At 39.7% G+C, this 18,808-nt stretch overlaps 1 protein-coding gene across 5 annotated transcripts in view; it reads right to left on the bottom strand.

Annotated features, from left to right (window-relative positions):
• Window positions 1-4,069: 4,069 nt before the first annotated feature.
• Window positions 4,070-18,808, bottom strand: part of LOC129177155 (signal transducer and activator of transcription 5B-like) — a 30,597-nt gene continuing 15,858 nt past the window's right edge. For 2 of the 5 annotated variants that reach the window (XM_054767963.1, XM_054767965.1), the window contains 6 exons: window positions 18,614-18,756; window positions 18,501-18,545; window positions 17,911-18,066; window positions 17,652-17,703; window positions 13,512-13,619; window positions 4,070-9,453 (listed from right to left, as the gene is read on the bottom strand). In XM_054767963.1, the coding sequence (XP_054623938.1) occupies window positions 9,330-9,453; window positions 13,512-13,619; window positions 17,652-17,703; window positions 17,911-18,066; window positions 18,501-18,545; window positions 18,614-18,756 (628 nt within the window). In that variant the 3' untranslated portion in view covers window positions 4,070-9,329. The remainder of the gene's footprint in view (window positions 9,454-13,511; window positions 13,620-17,651; window positions 17,704-17,910; window positions 18,067-18,500; window positions 18,546-18,613; window positions 18,757-18,808) is intronic. The other 3 variants (XR_008569581.1, XM_054767964.1, XR_008569582.1) reach the window with 3 other exon arrangements.

Here is an 18,808-nt window from a genome sequence, read left to right as displayed (position 1 = left end):
AATTTTGTGGGGTTGAAGGAGATGAGGCCTTTGGAGATATTTTTTCTTCTTAAAACCCTTCTCTCGCAGATGCCGTTTGATTGTCATTGGACTGCACTCGGCACCAGTTCCAACCTTTATTTGGGATGACAATCATCCCGTGCCTTGAGGGACAGCCAATGGACTCCACCGGCTCAGGGTCGGTGACATTTTTCTGGGACTACCGCTTGACGTTTTTGTTCCATAACCCTCAGAATAGGAAAGAAGAAGTTTCAAATGACTGTCTTACTGCGTCTTACAGCAGCAAGCAGCTCAACTATCCGACCGTGTGCAAAGAGAGAAAGCTTTTTTGCCTTTGCCATCAAGAGATCACAGACAGAAAATCACATTGAATTCACATTATTGCCAAGATTTTGGTTTTTACAGGCTGTGGTCTTAAACTTTTGATCAGCTGATGAACAGCCTATTTCACTTTAATGCTTGTTTGCAATAAACTGCTTACTCCGTCCATCCTCAAAATTGTTTTTTGTTGTCTCACTCCCATTTCTCCTTTTTGCATTTTGAAGCTCTACTTAGAAGCTCCTTAAGTTCCAACAGAGCAAAATGTAAATTTTTGCCATTTTTCAGCTACTCTTAAAATTTTTGATCAGGAGTGTAAACATTGCTATGCTGTGTTGGTGGACTTACAGTAGATGGACTTATGAGTTATAGTTACATTTGAACCACCCGCCGCCACACAAACAGTCGATAATCAGTCATCAAAGACAGCTGTCACTTTGAAGCACCAAAATCAACAACATAGTCACAAATGCACGTGTTCTTTGTTTTTTTTTTGTTTTTTTTTTGTCTTGTTCTTGCTCAGTCTTGCTTTTGAATCCTACTAAAATCCTACTACCGCCACAGTTAGCATAGTCAAATTCTGTTGTAATTACTTGATACTAGCTTGGAGAGCGCTACGAAATGAAAACAAACACATTCACCAAAATCAATTATCAACATTACATAAGCTCTGTAAAGGTGAAAAAGGTTTAATGCCATACAGACACACTAAAATCCCTCCTCCAAAAAAACATATATTCCTGAGCAATGTCCTTTTCAAACCAATGTAAGACTTTAAGGACAGATATAAGAACAAACACCAACATAAAACCAAAAACCAATTTGCAATAAAACAATCTTGATTAAAAAATTATTAATAAACTCCAACATAATTAATAGCAATTTGCGTACACAAGTCAGCAAATTATGCAGCCTGATTAAGGCATTACTAAAGTTTTATGTCAGTAATCCCTCGCTTATTGTGATTAATTGTTTCCAGTCCAGATCGGGAAGACCTGGGTTCGAATCTCTGCTTGGGCATCTCTGTGCGGAGTTCTCCAGGTACTCCGGTTTCCTCCCACATTCCAAAAACATGCAAGTTAGGTTAACTGGCGACTCAAAGGTGTCCATAGGTATGAATGTGAGTGTGAATGATTGTTTGTCTATATGTGCCCTGCAATTGGCTGGCGACCAGTCCAGGGTGTACCCCGCCTCTCGCCCGGAGTCAGCTGGGATAGGCTCCAGCATACCGCCGTGACCCTAACTAGGATAAGCGGCATAGAAAATAGATGGATGGATGACTCCAGACCAAACCATGAATTTTCACATAGTAGGATTCAATATTAATAAATGGAATATTATGGTAGTTAGAGCACTGAAAACCAGTTTATGACCTTCTAATTACAATTACACTCGTATTACATAACAAGACATAATAACTCACACGTTAGCATTGCAAAAGTTTCTTGTTGTAGTATGTTGAACGTAATGTGGGTCACATGGCATAAAAAAAAAACGATCCATCCATCCTCACTATGATGTTTGCCACATGATTGCTATACAGATACATCTGTAAAATAACGTACACTGCTTTGTTTAAACCACATTGCGTAACTCCTACGTGTAGGCAACGGGATCTCTTCAGGGAAACAAGAGACACCCGCCGCTTTAAGCATCGCAATCTTAAATTGCTGTGTGATTAATTTAATGTTGTTAGTAAAGTGTTCTTAGTAAGATGACACTGTGTTATGGTGTTATACTGTTATACTGTATATAATGACCTCCTGCGATTTCCAATGGGTTCACGTGCTTGTTGCTCATGATTGGTTCCTGTCAAATAAAGAGCCGCCTGGTCCTCATGGGCTCGTGCGCGCCACAGTATGCCATTTTATGACGTGGACACGTGCAACTTTTATCCATGTACAAATCTGTTTTTGCCTCTCAATTTAGTGGGTGTGACTTGTACACCGGAATTTACGGTAAAGCACAAATACAGTTTAAGGCAATACAAGACATTGATGAACTGTACTATACACTGGCTACTAGTTTCCACTAGTAACACGCACCAGATTTGATCACCAGCGACAGGCTTTTATTGTTTTATAATTAGGCACAATAGTAACATAATAATAATAATAATAATGATCGTCATCATTAGGCCTGTCACGATAATCGATGAATCAATTGTCCCAGTACGTGGAGGCGGGGGCTACGTAGCAAACGTTAATATATATGAAGGCACGAAAGCGATAGTTTCTAAGCCGAATGGCACAGCTCCAGTGTGGATGTGAAGCAGAGCCTTTGTCCCGACAGTCAACACTTACTGAGGCGTTTGATCGGCGCAGTAAATATAAAAACGAAATGCAATCTTTCAATAAGAAGAAAGAAATGTTTAACAGACAGTACAAATTGCCTGGGAGAACGTACATGCACATGTCACAAACAGCAATTCCTGAACTGCATAACTGAGTGAAAGAAGACGTGTTGAGGGACAATCAGAAACACTGCATTTTACTCCACCACTCAGCTGTGTTCCAGATCAAATATGGTTCCCTACATTAGTTTAACAATACAATACATAACTGTGTGTAAATAGTAAATGGTCTTCCACTTGTATAGCGCTTTTCCACCTCAAAAGGCACTCAAAGCGCTTTGACATGCTAGCATATTTACCTACTGATGACACAGCATCAGGAGCAAATGGGGGTTCTATAGTATCTTGCCCAAAGACACTTAGACACGCTCACGGGAGGATTGAAGAAAAAAGAAAATCCTATTTACTAATGTTCAGCACTCATCAAATCCTCATCAAGTCAGCACATGTGTGGCAGATGGACACCCTCTCCAGGCGTGATACTCGCGCCCCCATACTGATCAAACAGCCACCACGTGATGTGGATCATTGGGGGCGCCACAGCTTCGATCCGCCCAGGGTGTCATTCAAGCCAGAACCGCCACTGGCGGCACAATAGCCAACTTCTGTGACTCACACAGGTACACTATACTTGAGTACCATCTAGTAGTTCAAATGTGAATTACACCTTCCATGACAATTAATGAAAAAAACAGTCTTAAAAAGTTAATATTATCGATTATCGACGACAATTCACAGCACAATTATTGACCAGCAAATTTTGTTATCGTGACAGGTCATCATCAGCATCATCATCATCATCATCATAATAACGCAGGCTACTGTTATACTGACTATAGGGGTGTTATTTCATGTCTAGGGGGCTCTAATAATGGTAGAAACGTATTTAGAAACTCATAAACAGGTTTTCTATGCTCTAACTACAAAAATATTCAGTTTATTACGGTCGGGTCTAGAACCAATTAACTGCAATAAAGAAGGGATTACTGTAGTTTGTTATGAACACGATTGTACACATACAGAGTACAAAAATGGAGGCAACATTTTGGTGAAAAGTTTAAACGAAAACCGAATCATATGAAAACATGTATGAGGCGTACAAAAAACGAGGTTTGGTTTGATCGACTGTAGTTATTAGTGTAACATATTACAATATATCTCATTAACAATTATTTAATTTTTAAAATATACCAAGGTACAATGGAAAGAAATGGATAAAAATGGGTGCCCGGCCGCACTTTGGACACCCTCTATTTAAGGTGCACATTCCTCTGTTGAGCTTCACAGGACTGACATGTCCGTAAATGTTCTATACTGAACAGTATTGTTCCTTGGCAATCCCCAAAGCATGGCAGATTGTAGCAAATACAGCCCAGAAAATATTTTTTAAAACTTTATTTCAAAATCAAACAAACAACAATGCACAGTATGCTCCCAGTTATTTTGCTGGAACAATTGCTCACTTAAAAAAATGCCGTTATGAAGCATTAGCATTTTCCCATAAAGCCATCTAGTTTTCATTTTGACAATATGTACTGTGTGAATTCCACGTGCACAATTAGTCTTCAAAATAAAAAAATACTAAAAAAGTGTACAAGTATTCACATTTAAGGCCACATTCCAACCACCGTAAACAAGACGACACGGTGGGGACGTCATGCAAGATTTCTGTTTATGCCACTGAGTCAGGCACCATGTGACGTTAGACAGCATGTGCCCTGTGGTTGACTGGCGGCCAGTCCAGGGTGTATAACTGAATGACGTAATGCGACTCCAAAGCATACCGCATCATGTGTGGTCATGGTTCAAAATTGAGGTCCTCAGCGTAAAATGGCTGTAATTCCCAAATGGGAATAATAACTGTCATTTTTGTAAATAAGACACTTAGACACATAAGGCAGCAAAGTAAGGACAGTCGAGCAAGAGCGTTAGAATTCATTATACAGTGGTCTGCAAGCCCTGCAACTTGATCTCCACAGTTGAAGACCACAGTTAATACAGAAAAACACTGATGGAGGAATTACAGTATATACAGTGGGGGAAATAATAGACATGCTGTCTCTTTCACTGAATGAAACCTACGATTAAAAATTCTATATTGTTCATGTCTTTTGTAAGTGGGCAAATTGTGTGCATATTAGCACGCAAACACGTCATCAACACTTACTTTTATGCATTCCGACATAGTACCAGCACTCGGGACCAAATACAGTGGTGAGAAAAAGTGTTTGCCCCCCCCCCCTTCCTGATTTCTTCTTTTTTTGCATGTTTGTCACACTTAAATGTTTCAGATCATCAAGCAAATTTAAATTAGTCAATGATAACACAACTGAACACAAAATGCAGTTTTTAAATGAAACTTTGTTATTAAGGGTGAAATAAAATCTAAACCTACATGGTCCTGTGTGAAAAAGTGATTGCCACCTAAAACTAATAACTGGTTGGGCCACCCTTAGCAGCAACAACTGCAATCAAGCGTTTGTGATAACTTGCAATGAGTCTCTTACAGCGCTGTGGAGGAATTTTGGCCCACTCATCTTTGCAGAATTGTTGTAATTCAGCCACATTGGAGGGTTTTTCAGCATGTAGCGCCTTTTTAAGGTCATGCCACAGCATCTCAATAGGATTCAGGTCAGGACTTTGACTAGGCCACTCCAAAGTCTTCATTTTGTTTTTCTTCAGCCATTCAGAGGTGGACTTGCTGGTGTGTTTTGGATCATTGTCCTGCTGCAGAACCCAAGTTGGTTTCAGCTTGAGGCCACGAACAGATGGCCGGACATTCTCCTTCAGGATTTTTTGGTAGACAGCAGAGTTCATGGTTTCATTTATCACAGCAAGTCTTCCATGTCCTGAAGCAGCAAAACTGACCCGAGCCTTAATGTTCTTTTTGTTCAACAGTGGTTTTCATCTTGGAACACGTTTTTGCCCAGTGTCTTTCTTACGTTGGAGTCATGAACACTGACCTTAACTGAGGCAAGTGAGGCCTGCAGTTCTTTGGATTTTATTGTGGGGTCTTTTGTGACCTCCTTGATGAGTCGTTGCTGTGCTCTAGGAGTCATTTTGGTTGGCCGGCCACTCCTGGGAATGTTCACCACTGCTCCATGTTTTCTCCATTTGTGGATAATGGCTCTCCCTGTGGTTCGCTGGAGTCCCAGAGGTTTAGAAATGGTTTTATAACCTTTTCCAGACTGACAGATTTCAATTACTTTATTTCTGAGGGAGAGCAATCACTTTTTCCACACAGGGCCATGTAGATTTGTATTTTTCTCCCTTAATAATAATAAAAAAAAAAAAAAAAAAAAAAAAAACTGCCTTTTGTGTTCAGTTGTGTTGTCAAAAAAGGACTTAGGAGGGGGCAAACACTTTTTCACACTACTGTACATGCAAAAACTGTGGGATTTCTAACTGTTTATTATTTTTTGAATAAAATAATGGAGCATATTTCCAAAATGTATATGCATCTGCATAAAATTTGATGGTAGTTCATTTACAAATGTAATTTTTTTAAGTGTATTTAAAAAAAATCATTGCGCCTGAAAGTTCTCCGCATCTCTGTGGTTGGGGACCACTGGTCTCGTCCATTTGTTTAAGCAAGCACTGCAGGTCAACACATGCATGCGATGCTTTTTTTCATCACCCTGTTCTGTTCATTGTGGCTGTAAACTTTCTTTGCAATGTTCTGATGTGGGATTAAAGTCTTCAATTGCATTCTTCGAATATGCCACAGGCCAATAAGTTCTAAGCACTTTGTACACCACATAGTAACTTTGGATTTCTCCCATCTGACTGGTAACAAAAGGTGATGACATTAATGAATATGTCAGTATTAAATACAGAAAATAAAAAGTATATTGTACTGTCATTATTACTATGACATGTAATATAACAATAATAATTATTTTAAAAGTTATTACAGCAATTGTAATGTACTACGGTGATTTTGTCAGGGTTTTTTTTTTTTGTTCTTTGTCTCCCCCTAGTGAGGTGTAAGCCACTGTGGTTAAACACAGCAAGCAAGGAAAAAGGTCAGAAGCCAATGAATGTAGACATAAACACTAACAACTTTCCAGCGTTATAATATTTTTGGATCATTTTAGTTTAAGTTTGTACCTGCACTGCAACTACAGCTGTGAATGTTAATGTTAGCAACAATGTTAGACTTACAGGGCTGTACAGTGCAACATACATGTTGCAAATGCTATTAAAAAAAATGACTGCACAAGGGCGACAGCGAGCCCGCTTGTGTTTGAGTATGTTGCAGAGCTGATGTTAGCCAACAAATGCTAGATTTCGACACCTCAATAAGGCAAATGTCTGAAAATAATTTGCACCGCAGGCCACAATGTCAGTTAATATGGGGCACACTCCTGATCAAAATTTTAAAACCAATTGAACAATTGCAATTGCATTGTTTGTTTTTTTTAAGCTACGGTCTTTTGATCATCTATTTCACTTTAATGCTTGTTTGCAATAAATTGCTGTACATTTTTTTTTGTCTTACTCCCATTTCTTCTTTTGGTATGTTGAAGCTCTACTTTGAACCTCCAACCTTTGAAGATCCAACAGTGCAAAATGTAAATTCTTGTAATTTTTTTAACTGGTCTTAACATTTTTCCATCATTATCATTTCTCACTTCAGTCGACGTCTGAGCGTGACCACTCGTGAAACTTTACTTTTATTGCCCTTTTGTTCATTCGTCCACACTCACTTGCTTGTCGCAAACAATGACTCTATGTGCGCAAGTTCACAAACACGTACATTTACACAAACTTTCCCCGTGTACTAAGTGGTGTGTAACCAAGGCACCTATTGTAGGTTGCTTTATGGCTGTACTGTATTTTAGCATACAGTGTTTCCAACTCCTCCTATTGGCTGTCCTAAAAGTTGCTACAAGTTACTAAATGATATCATTGACTGATTACCAAAATTTGCCATTTCCTGTGTGAAAATGGCTCGCCTTCTCCTCCGATTTCTGACCAACGTTTGCAAGAAAAGTGACTGTTCCGGCCCAGTAATACACTCCTCACTTTAATTTTTCGCTCGCGGCAAAGAAAAGCAACATGCGGAGAGGTCAACGAGAGTTATGGTCGCTCACTAATTTGAAACAGTAGCGTTTCGTATGGAGTCAAAATCATGCCAAAACCTCAAACACACAAAACATGTTTTACTCAGATGAGACATTTGTAGAAGGTCCTGGCTGCTCATAGAGATAAATGTAGGTCATACTGCAGAGGACTGCTCATTTGATCTGTATCTCGTTGTCTTTGTTAGCACTGTCGGAAGGTATCCTTTGCCTGGGAGTTATTGATATTCAGAACTTTACCGCAGAGTGAATCAGAAGCGTTTGTGTGTGCATCCGCGTGTTTCGTGCCAAAAGTCATGAGACAGTGGTAAGATTGTACCGAAAGTCACATGTGTTTTGTGAGGTTTTGCCATGATTTTAACTGGAGAGTTTTGGCACAGAGTAGCACGGCACACGCTCAACCCTGACAAAGAGCTATAAAAAGATAGCGACTACGCAGGAGCATAATCCAGTCTTAAGAATGATAAGTGCTTTTACATCAATCTTCAAAAGCCTCCAATAACACAAAAAAAAAGTCGCTAGAATGCTAAATTACCATAGGTTGGCAACACTGTTAGCATATTGTCACGTACTCGTGGGTGGACAGAAGACTTTCACTACTGATTTATGGCGACAGCCGCAGCAAGTACTGTCATCTTTATATTCTTTACCTGGACAGTACACATAACAATAGCTGTGAGTTGTTTTTTCCAGGACGGGCCGCCAGTTGCCAAATTTGTCCTGAAGATCGGTAATCAATGGGACACTATGACCTTCAAAATAGAAGCTCTACCGTAATCTCTGATTAACATAGTTTATCAAGTTCATTCTTATAGAGTTTTGTTCCTATATTGTATTAGGTGTGCATTTCATGCATGGATACTGTATCATCTGCCAGTGTGCTACAGCTTTCTTGCCTGTGCTATAAAAATATCAACCTCTATAGCACCAGTGATGTGTGGTGAAAAACAGACATTACAGTCCTGCTTTAGCACGAGGCTTCCAGACTAGTTCCCTAAAACTACTGACCACTACAGAGGGCCATACATGATTGCCTTGGCAATGAAAGAGATGCTATTCTCATGACTATATGTCTATATACACACACCTCATTGCTGAAGGATCAATTTAGACAAACGTACATTATGAAATTATCAATCTAATTGCAGTTTAAAATACCAAAAAGGGAGCTTTTGATATCATTTCTGTGTTATATACACGTCATATAGTTGAACAAATGGCCTGTACAGTTGTAGAAGAGTCTCCTTATAACATAGTAAAACATCAGTACATTAGAATATGAAGACAAAGGTGGAAAAGCTTTTGTATATATTTACCTTAATACTGAAGTTAATGTAGGCACTGATAATTCTGTACTTCTGTATGAGTCGGATTTAAATCTAAAAAACAACAGACTTTTGGGAAAATGTTGGCTCCTGTTGAATAGCTCTAACAGACTTTACCTCCCAACAAACAAACTAAGACAAACAAAAGTAAATTCAATACCTGACCGTTTTGTAATAAAGCCCCGTATATGAAGCCGCTTCTGCGGTTCTGTGGTGACACGGTCACATGGGTGATGGGATGTGTCCCATTCAGGACTGCTGACTGCTCCACTGGTTGGCCATGGGCCGACAGAGCAGCTCCTCCACATGCCGAGCCACATCCATGGTGTCCTCCAGGTCAAAGTCTGCCTCTGCATCCAACATGGTGTCACCCCTGAAGGGACAGCAGCATTTTAGGAGAATATTCTACTCAATAATTTGTTGCAATAACTACATAGCTTTGGAAGGTTCTGATAGGTTAATTGACAACATTTGAGTTAGTTGGTGATACATCTGTGCATGTATTTTAAGGCTACACCTCAAAAACACTGTTTGACATTATGGGAAAATCAAAATAAATGAGCAACCAGGAATTGAGGAGCTCCACAAGTCTGGTTCATCCTTGGGTGCAATTTCCAGATGCTTGAACGTGTCACGTTCATCTGTTTAAACAATTATCATGCAAAACATGGGATTAACATTTTGGTCCGAAAAGTGCAAATCAACTCAAGAACCCAAGCTAAAGACTGGAATGTCCCGATCCGATCTTCAGGATCGGGATCGGCTGGTGATCCGCTGTATTTGTGAAGATCGGATAATATCGGCTTCCGCCCTGAGATCGGCCCGATCCGGTTGCCGTATCACATTCGGATCTCTGAGCCACACTCCAACATGGTAGGTGTTGTAATGTGCCTCAAAGCTGGTTGCCACTCGACCCGTGCAACTCGCAAGAAGACGAAAACGCAACACTACCTTGCAGACATGTCCACGGTGTACCGTGGTGAATTTAGTTTCACCTTGGACGTTGGAAAAACAGCTCCGCAGCTAGAGCGGTACTTCCCTCTCACTGTGCCCGGGCTGCTGCGTCATGGTGTAGGGAGTTTACACGGGAAGTGTCGCTCTGACCACCGGTTGCTTATAATAGGGACAGCACAAACACTACTAAACATGTCGAAACGCCGGTGAAAAACTTTTGGAACTCCTCTGTTACGAAGCGTGAATGGAAGCTAGCGGGGTTCGCTTAGTTTAGCTAGTGCAGCTATGTGTGTATATACATGTATGAGTATTTATTTTCACTGTGTTGTGTTTTAGTGCTTTAATGTAAAGACCATTTTACATTTCCCACTGACGACGTGCAGGTTCTGAGTGAAAAAAGACGAGAGAAACGTTTATCTTGCACCCAGCGCGTATCAACCGTCTAATGCCATTGGCAACACAACACATTGCGGCCTTCAAAATAAGAGCGACCTATGTCACATTTGTCTAATTATGTAGACAAAATAAGGATGTCATTAAAATATCTTACATTAATAACGCGAATGGAATTACATCTGTGACTCCATCTTCCTTAATCAAAAGCACGGCCATTACACTTATTTGAAGATTTTGTAGCAATATGTGCTGAAGCTGGCATCCCATTAGAAAAGTTAGCTAAGCTACATCCATTTTTCACTCACTGGACAAAAAGGGACGATGATGTATTGCATCAATAAATGTAAGGATTTTTGCATTTTATTCACTAACCCAAGTAGCACACACTCTATGCTGGTAAAATAAGTGGAAAAGGTAAAAAACTGAATTCTAAAAAAATTAAAACGGAGAAAACGGAATTTGGTGAAAAAAATAAAACGGATTCCACAGGCCCCTAAGAGAGTTTGTTTAAAAAATTTATTGTAACTCACACCACAAATTGATCTATAACTATGTCAAATGATTAGTCCTACCCTAAAAGTATTTTGCAAACCCATTTTTTCCAATATGATCTTTTATTGGATGGACTTTTATTGGATTGTTACAAAAGCCAAACACAATACTGTTGGTCATGCTGTGGAATAAAAAACTAAATTCAACAATACTTTGGTTGCATTATTTTCAATGTTTGAAGAGCTATTTTCATAGCCACATTCAGTTCCACAAATTCACGTTTGCAACAAAAGCTTATTATTACAAAAAAAAAAAAAACATACCAAAAAAAAACGTTCGGTACCGGACCGTATCGGTAAGACTTTAAAAAAAAATCTGATCGGAACGCAAAAAATGTGGATCGGGACATCCCCCCTGAAGACATTGTGAAGATGATGGCTGAAGCTAGTAAGAGTGTGTCATTATCGAGAATGACGTTGCTGCCGCAATTTTCATGATGGCAATTTGCATACACTCCAGAAAGTTATGAAGAGTGATAAGATGAATGGCGATTAATGTATTTTCCGGACGAGAAGTCACTCACTTTTTTCCTGTGACGGAGCGAATTACTGTATATATGCGATTTTTTTCCACACTGACAGCCACGAGAGGGCGCTCTAGGCTTGTGTGCCAGTATCTGCTACGCCTATCACTCCCGTACCACTGAAAATGTACAATGTAAACATCAACTTATAAAGACAACTGAGAAAGACGGAACACAAATGCCCCCAAAAAGAAAATCATATTCTGCAGATTACAATCTGCAAGTAAACTAGTTAATGTTGTTTAGGCTATAGTTGAACTGAATAACGGTTAATGTTATGTTAACATACCACCTATTCACGTTACGTTAATAGACGCCTATTTAGCCTGTAGTTCTCCATTTTATTGTTATTACTATAACTTGCCTTTCAAGAAGAAATGTCTGTTCTTGGTCTTTGATTTTATAAAATACATTTCCGCCCAAAAAATGTGACTTATAGTCCAGTGCGACTTATATATGTTTTATTCTTCTTCATTGTGCATTTTTGGCGGGTGAGACTTATGGGCGCCACACACCGGAGGCGACAAACAGCTGCAATTGGTGAAATTTATCGCCAGCGCGTATGAAACCACGCACACGGGAGGCGACAAGCGATTGTGACCAGCTACACAGGTGAGTGACGCATTCACATCGTGGGCGAATTGTACGAGTCTCCCACGGTTTGATTAGCTGTCAGATGTGGAGGGAATTTCAGGGTATCAAAGTAGTTCAGAGAAGGAAAAGCAGCCAGTGTTGATCGAGGACTCTTGCTAGTATCGGATCTTGCTAGTATTGAAGATAAACTTACATAAACGTCCATGTACAGTAAATTAATGTAAACTTACCCGATATGTTTACTCTGGCTCCAATGAGTTCGCAAGCCGCTGCTTTTTTTTTTATATCTCTATATTCTTTTTTTAGAAATGTCAAACACCCGCTGATTGGTCCTCGTCTGGGCGACAGACAAGGACTAAGATCGCGTCGCAAGGTACGCGTCACATGACACACGTCGCATGACACGCACGAGTACAAACTTTCACACACACGAATCACCATCCAGCCAAGTGACACGCGATAATTGCCCTATCGCACAGGTTCCATTGAAAATGAATGGAGTCGAGGCGATGTCGCCTCCCGTGTGTGGCGTCCATTATACTCGAGCGCTTTATAGTACAGAAAATACGGTAATTGCAAAGTACCTCTTTGTCATAAAAATAAACTTAATCCCAAAAAACATGCCACTAAAGACCAGCTGACATTAGGCCTGTTACGATAACAAATTTTGATAGACGATAATTGTCCTACAAATTATTGTCGATAACTGACATTTTTGAGACCATTTTTTCATTAATTATATGGCACAATAAAGCGAGTAAATGGTATCAAAAGCAATACATTTTTATTTCTCAAGAGTATTTAACATTGGAATGTCAGTAGCTTTTAAATAAAATAAACAAAATAATAAATTTAACTGAAAAAGACAAAATAAATACCCAATGAAAATAAAATGGCCTCTCAGGCTCCTTTAGCAAAAATTGCACTTAAATAAAAATGGGGTGCCCTGTCAATATAATGGTAGGGGAAACACTGCTACCATAATGCTTGTGACAATTTTTTGACAGACTCAACCGCAATGATACTATTTGGAAATCCACCAAAATGTTTTCAGGTAGAGATATACCTATATAGAATCTATAAAAATATTGTCCAGGAGAAACTGATTACTTCTATTTCCTATAAGAAAAATAGTTTGAAAATGTGAAGAAATAAGAGGATAGAGCAGATGGAATGGAGTGTGTTTGACGTTTAAGGTTCCACTCAACAAAAAAATCTTTGTTTTGGAACTCTTAATTTATGACCTTTCATGATTGACACAAAAAACTAATCTAAATCCAAAACCTGATTATTTATTTATGACCACTGAGTCTTTATTCTTAACCACAAATGAAAAAGCACAATGGATTCTTCACAATTAACTTAAAACAGTCTTATTGGTCGTGTAAATAAAAATAAGCATGCATGCTTACATCGAGGGGTAGGCAGCAAAGTTGTTGGCGTGGACAACAGAGGGAGAAGTTGTCTGGTCCATGAACGTGGATGTTGTTCCGCTTGGTTCAGGGTTTGGGGTGGTGAATCTGTCAGAGATGTGGCGCACAGTTTTATTACAACTCTAGCTCACAACTCATTATTAGTACAACCATGTCTCAATTTGGTACCCTGATGGGACACCACGTCCAAATACTTTTAAAACGTTATGATAAAAATTGTATTTAATGCAAATGGTATTGTCCAAAACCATATTGCTTTCACACCTACAGTTTCATTTCTCTGGTCCTCGACAGTTTATGGGTTTGAAAACTTGCAACCACATGCAATTGTGCTCTTCTTCGGCAAATACTGTAATATATCTTAAGTAGTCAGTGTACAGCTTGTATAACAGTGCAAATATACTGTCCCCTCAAAAACACACCAGACAGTGAAAATGTCCAAACTGGGCCCAATTCACTCTTTCCCCTTCTTGTTGTCACATGACTCAGGTGTAAATAGGGAACACAATTTCATTTTATCACTGTCACACACTCTCATCCTGGTCACTGGTGGTTTAAGATTCACTTCATGGCAAAGAACTCTCTGAGGATCTGGGGAAAAAAACATTTATTGCACCACATAAAGATGTTTGAGTCTATAAGAAGATTGCCAACACCCTGAAACTGAGCTGCAGCACGGTGGCCAAGACCATACAGTGCTTTAAAGGAAAACTGCACTTTTTTCTGGAAATTTGCCAATCGTCTACAATCCTTATGTGAAACATGACCACACGTCCTTGTCATTTCTGTGCATTCTAAAGAGAGAAAGCAGTTACCACGAGGGAGCTAACAATGCACGTGTGGAACACACCTATTTCAACTATAAAGCCCTCTAAAAAACCTTCAACAACGTTTTATCTTTTTATACACGGTCATGGAAAAAATGATTAGACCACCCTCGTTTCTTCAGTTTCTTGTTCATTTTAATCCCTGATAAAACTAAAGGTACCTTTGTTTGGACAAATATAACAATGACAACAAAAATAGATCATAAGAGTTAAATTGTTTGGCAGTACAATGCTATAGCTATTCATGTAAGAACTTAAGTGATTTTGGTTATTATCAAGAAAACCATGGAAGTTGCTAGATATCAGCTCTTAAATTAAGCTCTCATGAGCTATATTTGTGATCATCATTATATTTGTCCAAACAAATGTACCTTTATTGGTACCAGGTATTAAAATGGATCAATAAACTGAAGAAACAAGCATGGTCTAATCATTTTTGCCATGACTGTACATGCTGTGACCATGCAGTAACAGACACATTCAGGATAACATGTAATACTTAACAGTATTTTGATTATTTCAAACATTACCAGAACTTCTTTCCTGGGTGCACTGATTTTCACAGAGCCCATTGACGTTGACGTTTCTTCCGTCAACAATAGTGGCATAGATAGCGTCTGTTTGCAACTACTAATCATGGCAGACTTGGTGCCAACAACTAATACTTTTGGACAAATGAGGAACCAGAACAGTATCTTTTTTAACCTGAATATATGGAGGATAAACTACAGGTTTTAGAAGCTGAGTGAAAGAGAGAGTGAAACTTCGTAGCAAATGGCCGCAAGTCATTACACCAGCATGACTTGGTGGCGTAAATGTGGAGCTTGTCAAGCCATGCCGACAGAAATGGAGTGTTTCTGCTGCACGGAGTGGCATACAGTGCTACCATCGATGGAAGGGCTTCGTGTGTATGGCGAGGAGGACATTGCTCCAAGAGACTGCATCACAACGAACAAAGAATTGTTTGTGCTAACAAATCCAGCAGTGATAGAAACTTTTTTCCACCTACCCAAAATAAATTGGAAAAGACGCCCCAGAACAGCTGGACCAGACGGACAACAGTCCATCGAGTAAGTCACCATGATATTGATTGTGATACATGGAGTACATGGCACATGATATCACAAGAGTCCATCAAGCCGTGAACAAACAAAACATGGAATGTAGGCTACTACTTTACAGATAATATGGTTGTTAATTCGTAATTGTTCATATGCTTGTTCTTGTTTCCCCAGTCAGTACTGATTGGTGTCTTATAGCATTGTTTTGGAGTGAGCCAGTTACCTCTCGGTAGTGGTGTGAGGCGCTGTGCCACTGTAGCTTAGTTTATATACAGGTCAGTTACGTAAATACTGTAGAACATTGTTGAACATTGTTGCCATTTTTTGGAGGGCTTTATAGTCAAAATAGGTGTGTCCCGTTACATGCATTGTTAGCGCCCACATGCCAGCTTTTTTTTTTTGTGTGTGGTCGTGTTTCACATTGGGGATGATGGGCAACAATTTTTTTTTTTTAAAGTGCAGTTTTCCTTGAAGAGGACAGTTTCCATTCAGAACAGGCCTCACTTGGTTGACCAAGGAAGTTGAGTGCATGTGTTCAGCAACAGAGGTCGTGTTTGGAAAATAGATGTATGAGTAGAGGTTGAAGGGGTGAGGGATGAGTCTGTCGGGAAGAGAGGTTCTTCTAAAGCAGACTAAGGATTACTGAAATCATGTGCTGTGGTCTGATGAAACCACGATATACATATCTATTTCACATAGTGGCAAGCATGTGTTACAGCAACCAGATGAGGAGTACAAAGGCAAGTGTGTCTTGCCTACAGTCAAGCATGGTGGTTGGAGTGTCATGGTCTGGGGCTGTGTGAGTGCTGCTGACTACAGTTCACTGAGGGGAAAAATGAATGGCAATATGTACTGTGACAGACTGAAGCAGAGCATGATTCCCTCCCTTCACAGACTGGGCCGCAGGGCAGTGTTCCAACATAATAACGACCCCAAACACACCTCCGAGATGACTTCTGCCCTGCTAAAGAAGCTGAGGGTAAAGGCGATGGACTAGCCAAGCATGTCTCCATTGAGAAGCTGTTGGGCATCCTCAAACGGAAGGTGGAGGAAGGAGCGGTCTCTAACATCCCCCAGCTTTGTGCTGTTATCATGAAGGAGTGGAAGAGGATCCAGAGGCAACCTGTGAAGCTCAAGTGAACTCCATGCTCAAGAAAGTTGAGGCGGTGTTGGAAAATAATGGTAGTCACACTAAATATTTATACTTTGTGCCATTTGGACATTTTCACTAAAGGCTGTACTCACTCTTTTTTTTGCCAGTGGTTTACATATTAATGGGTACATGCTGAGTTATGTACACTGTTGTACGAGGTGTACATTGACTACTTTACAATGTATCAAAGTGTCATTTCTTCAGACATAATAAAATATTGGCAGAGAGGTGAGGTGTTCACATAGTGGTGTGAAAAAGTGTTTCCCCCCTTCCTGATTTATTTTTATTGTGCATGTTTTGCAGCTTTTAAATGAAACTTTTTATTTTTAAAGGAGAAAAAAATCCAAACCTAAATGGTCCTGTGTGAAAAAGTGACTACCCCCTAAACCTAATAACTGGTTGGGCCACCCTTAGCAGCAACAACTGCAATCAAGCGTTTGTGATAACTTGCAATGAGTCTCTTATAGCGCTGTGGAGGAATTTGGGCCCACTCATCTTTGCAGAATTGTGTCATTCAGCCACATTGGAGGGTTTTCCAGCATGAAACGCCTTTTTAAGGTCATGCCACAGCATCTCAATAGGATTCAGGTCAGGGCTTTGACTAGGTTACTCCATAAGTTTTCATTTTGTTTTTTTCTTCAGCCATTCAGAGGTGGACTTGCTGGTGTGTTTTGGATCATTGTCCTGCTGCAGAACCCAAGTTGGTTTCAGCTTGAGGTCACAAATAGATGGCCGAACATTCTCCTTCAGAATATTTTGGTAGACAGCAGAATTCATGGTTCCATTTATCACAGCAAGTCTTCCAGGTCCTGAAGCAGCAAAACAGCCCCAGACCATCACACTACCACCACCACATTTTACTGTTGGTATGATGTTCTTTTTCTGAAGTCAGTTTTTCTCAGTGACGATCATGCAAAACAATAAGAAATCAGGAATGGGGGCAAACACTTTTCCACACCACTGTATATATGTACAGTAGGTGTGTATAAAAAGGATAAACTATTGCTATATTGTATTCTAGTATGTATTGTGGAATACATATATTTAATAGCATTAAGTAGATAATGAAAGAACTCACTCTGGCACAACTTGTTTGATCTGTGGTTTTACGTAGCCATCCACAGCTTTTGCTGCAATACAGACATAATAATATATTTGATTAATTATATCACATCACAATGAAGAGTCTGATATGTTAATATTCAAATGAAGGAAGTAAGTAGGAGTAAGTAGGAAGATTTATTTGAGTAGACATGTTCTATTTGCAGAAATATGTGTGAAGCCCCAGGCAGAGGAGTAAAAAGAATGGGCCCAGGGTTCACTGTTGTGATACATACATAGTGGAGGTGTGTAGTACTTGGCAAAGACCTCATCTTTGGGCCGGTCAGGAAAGAGAAACAGGAGATGGTTCAGGTCGCTGATGCGGTCAGCTAAGGAGCGAATGGAGAAATCCTTGGTTGTATAAGGCAACAGATTCCATACAAGCCTTTCACCTGTGCAAAGACAGGAACAACAGGATCACATTCACGACTTTTACTCAGACTCATTTTACTCACAACTCAATTTGAATTGAATGCATCTATTAACGTCCAATCAGATTTAAGAACAAACAAGGGTGTGGCTTAAACTTCTGTGAGCGCCAGACTGCTGGAGAGTGGCAAGGCTATGACTTTAGGCTATGACTTTGGACTTGTCTCGATCTGTTTTGTCTCAACTTGAGACTTGACACTTGACTTGGACTTGCGCATCTTTACTTGAGACTTGGTATTAAAGACTTGAGACCTGCAAAAGAGACTTTCTCCTAACGCTGGTATGTACTGTACTATTTCCAAGGATTACTTACGTTCACATGCATGTGCATGCAGAATGCGTTCTTTTAATTCCAAATTATTTGAGTAGAACAGTCCAAAGACAAAACTAATCTTACATATGTACTTGTGCAATCTTTTATTGGGGTCATCTTCAGGATTAGCTGCAAAAAGGAACAAATTAAATATTACATGAACTTCAAGTGTTCGTATATTTGCACAAACTTGATACCTGCTTTGTTGGGGTTCTCAGCCACCCAGGCAATGGTGATACCGCCAATCTCAGAGTCACTGAATCGTAGCAGGAATGTGCCGTTAGGTTTGGACATAAGCATGTCCTGTGCCTGCTGCTTGTTTACAAAACCCAGGATGGCCCTGCAATATACCAGATTTATTTTGAAATCTTTTGCAGCCAGTTAGGTTTTGT

The sequence above is a fragment of the Dunckerocampus dactyliophorus genome, chromosome 2 (assembly GCF_027744805.1).
Source record: "Dunckerocampus dactyliophorus isolate RoL2022-P2 chromosome 2, RoL_Ddac_1.1, whole genome shotgun sequence".
Taxonomy (NCBI): Eukaryota; Metazoa; Chordata; class Actinopteri; order Syngnathiformes; family Syngnathidae; genus Dunckerocampus; species Dunckerocampus dactyliophorus.
The sequence above is the reverse complement of the archived record's forward strand: the minus strand, read 5'-3'. Positions and strand labels throughout refer to the sequence as shown.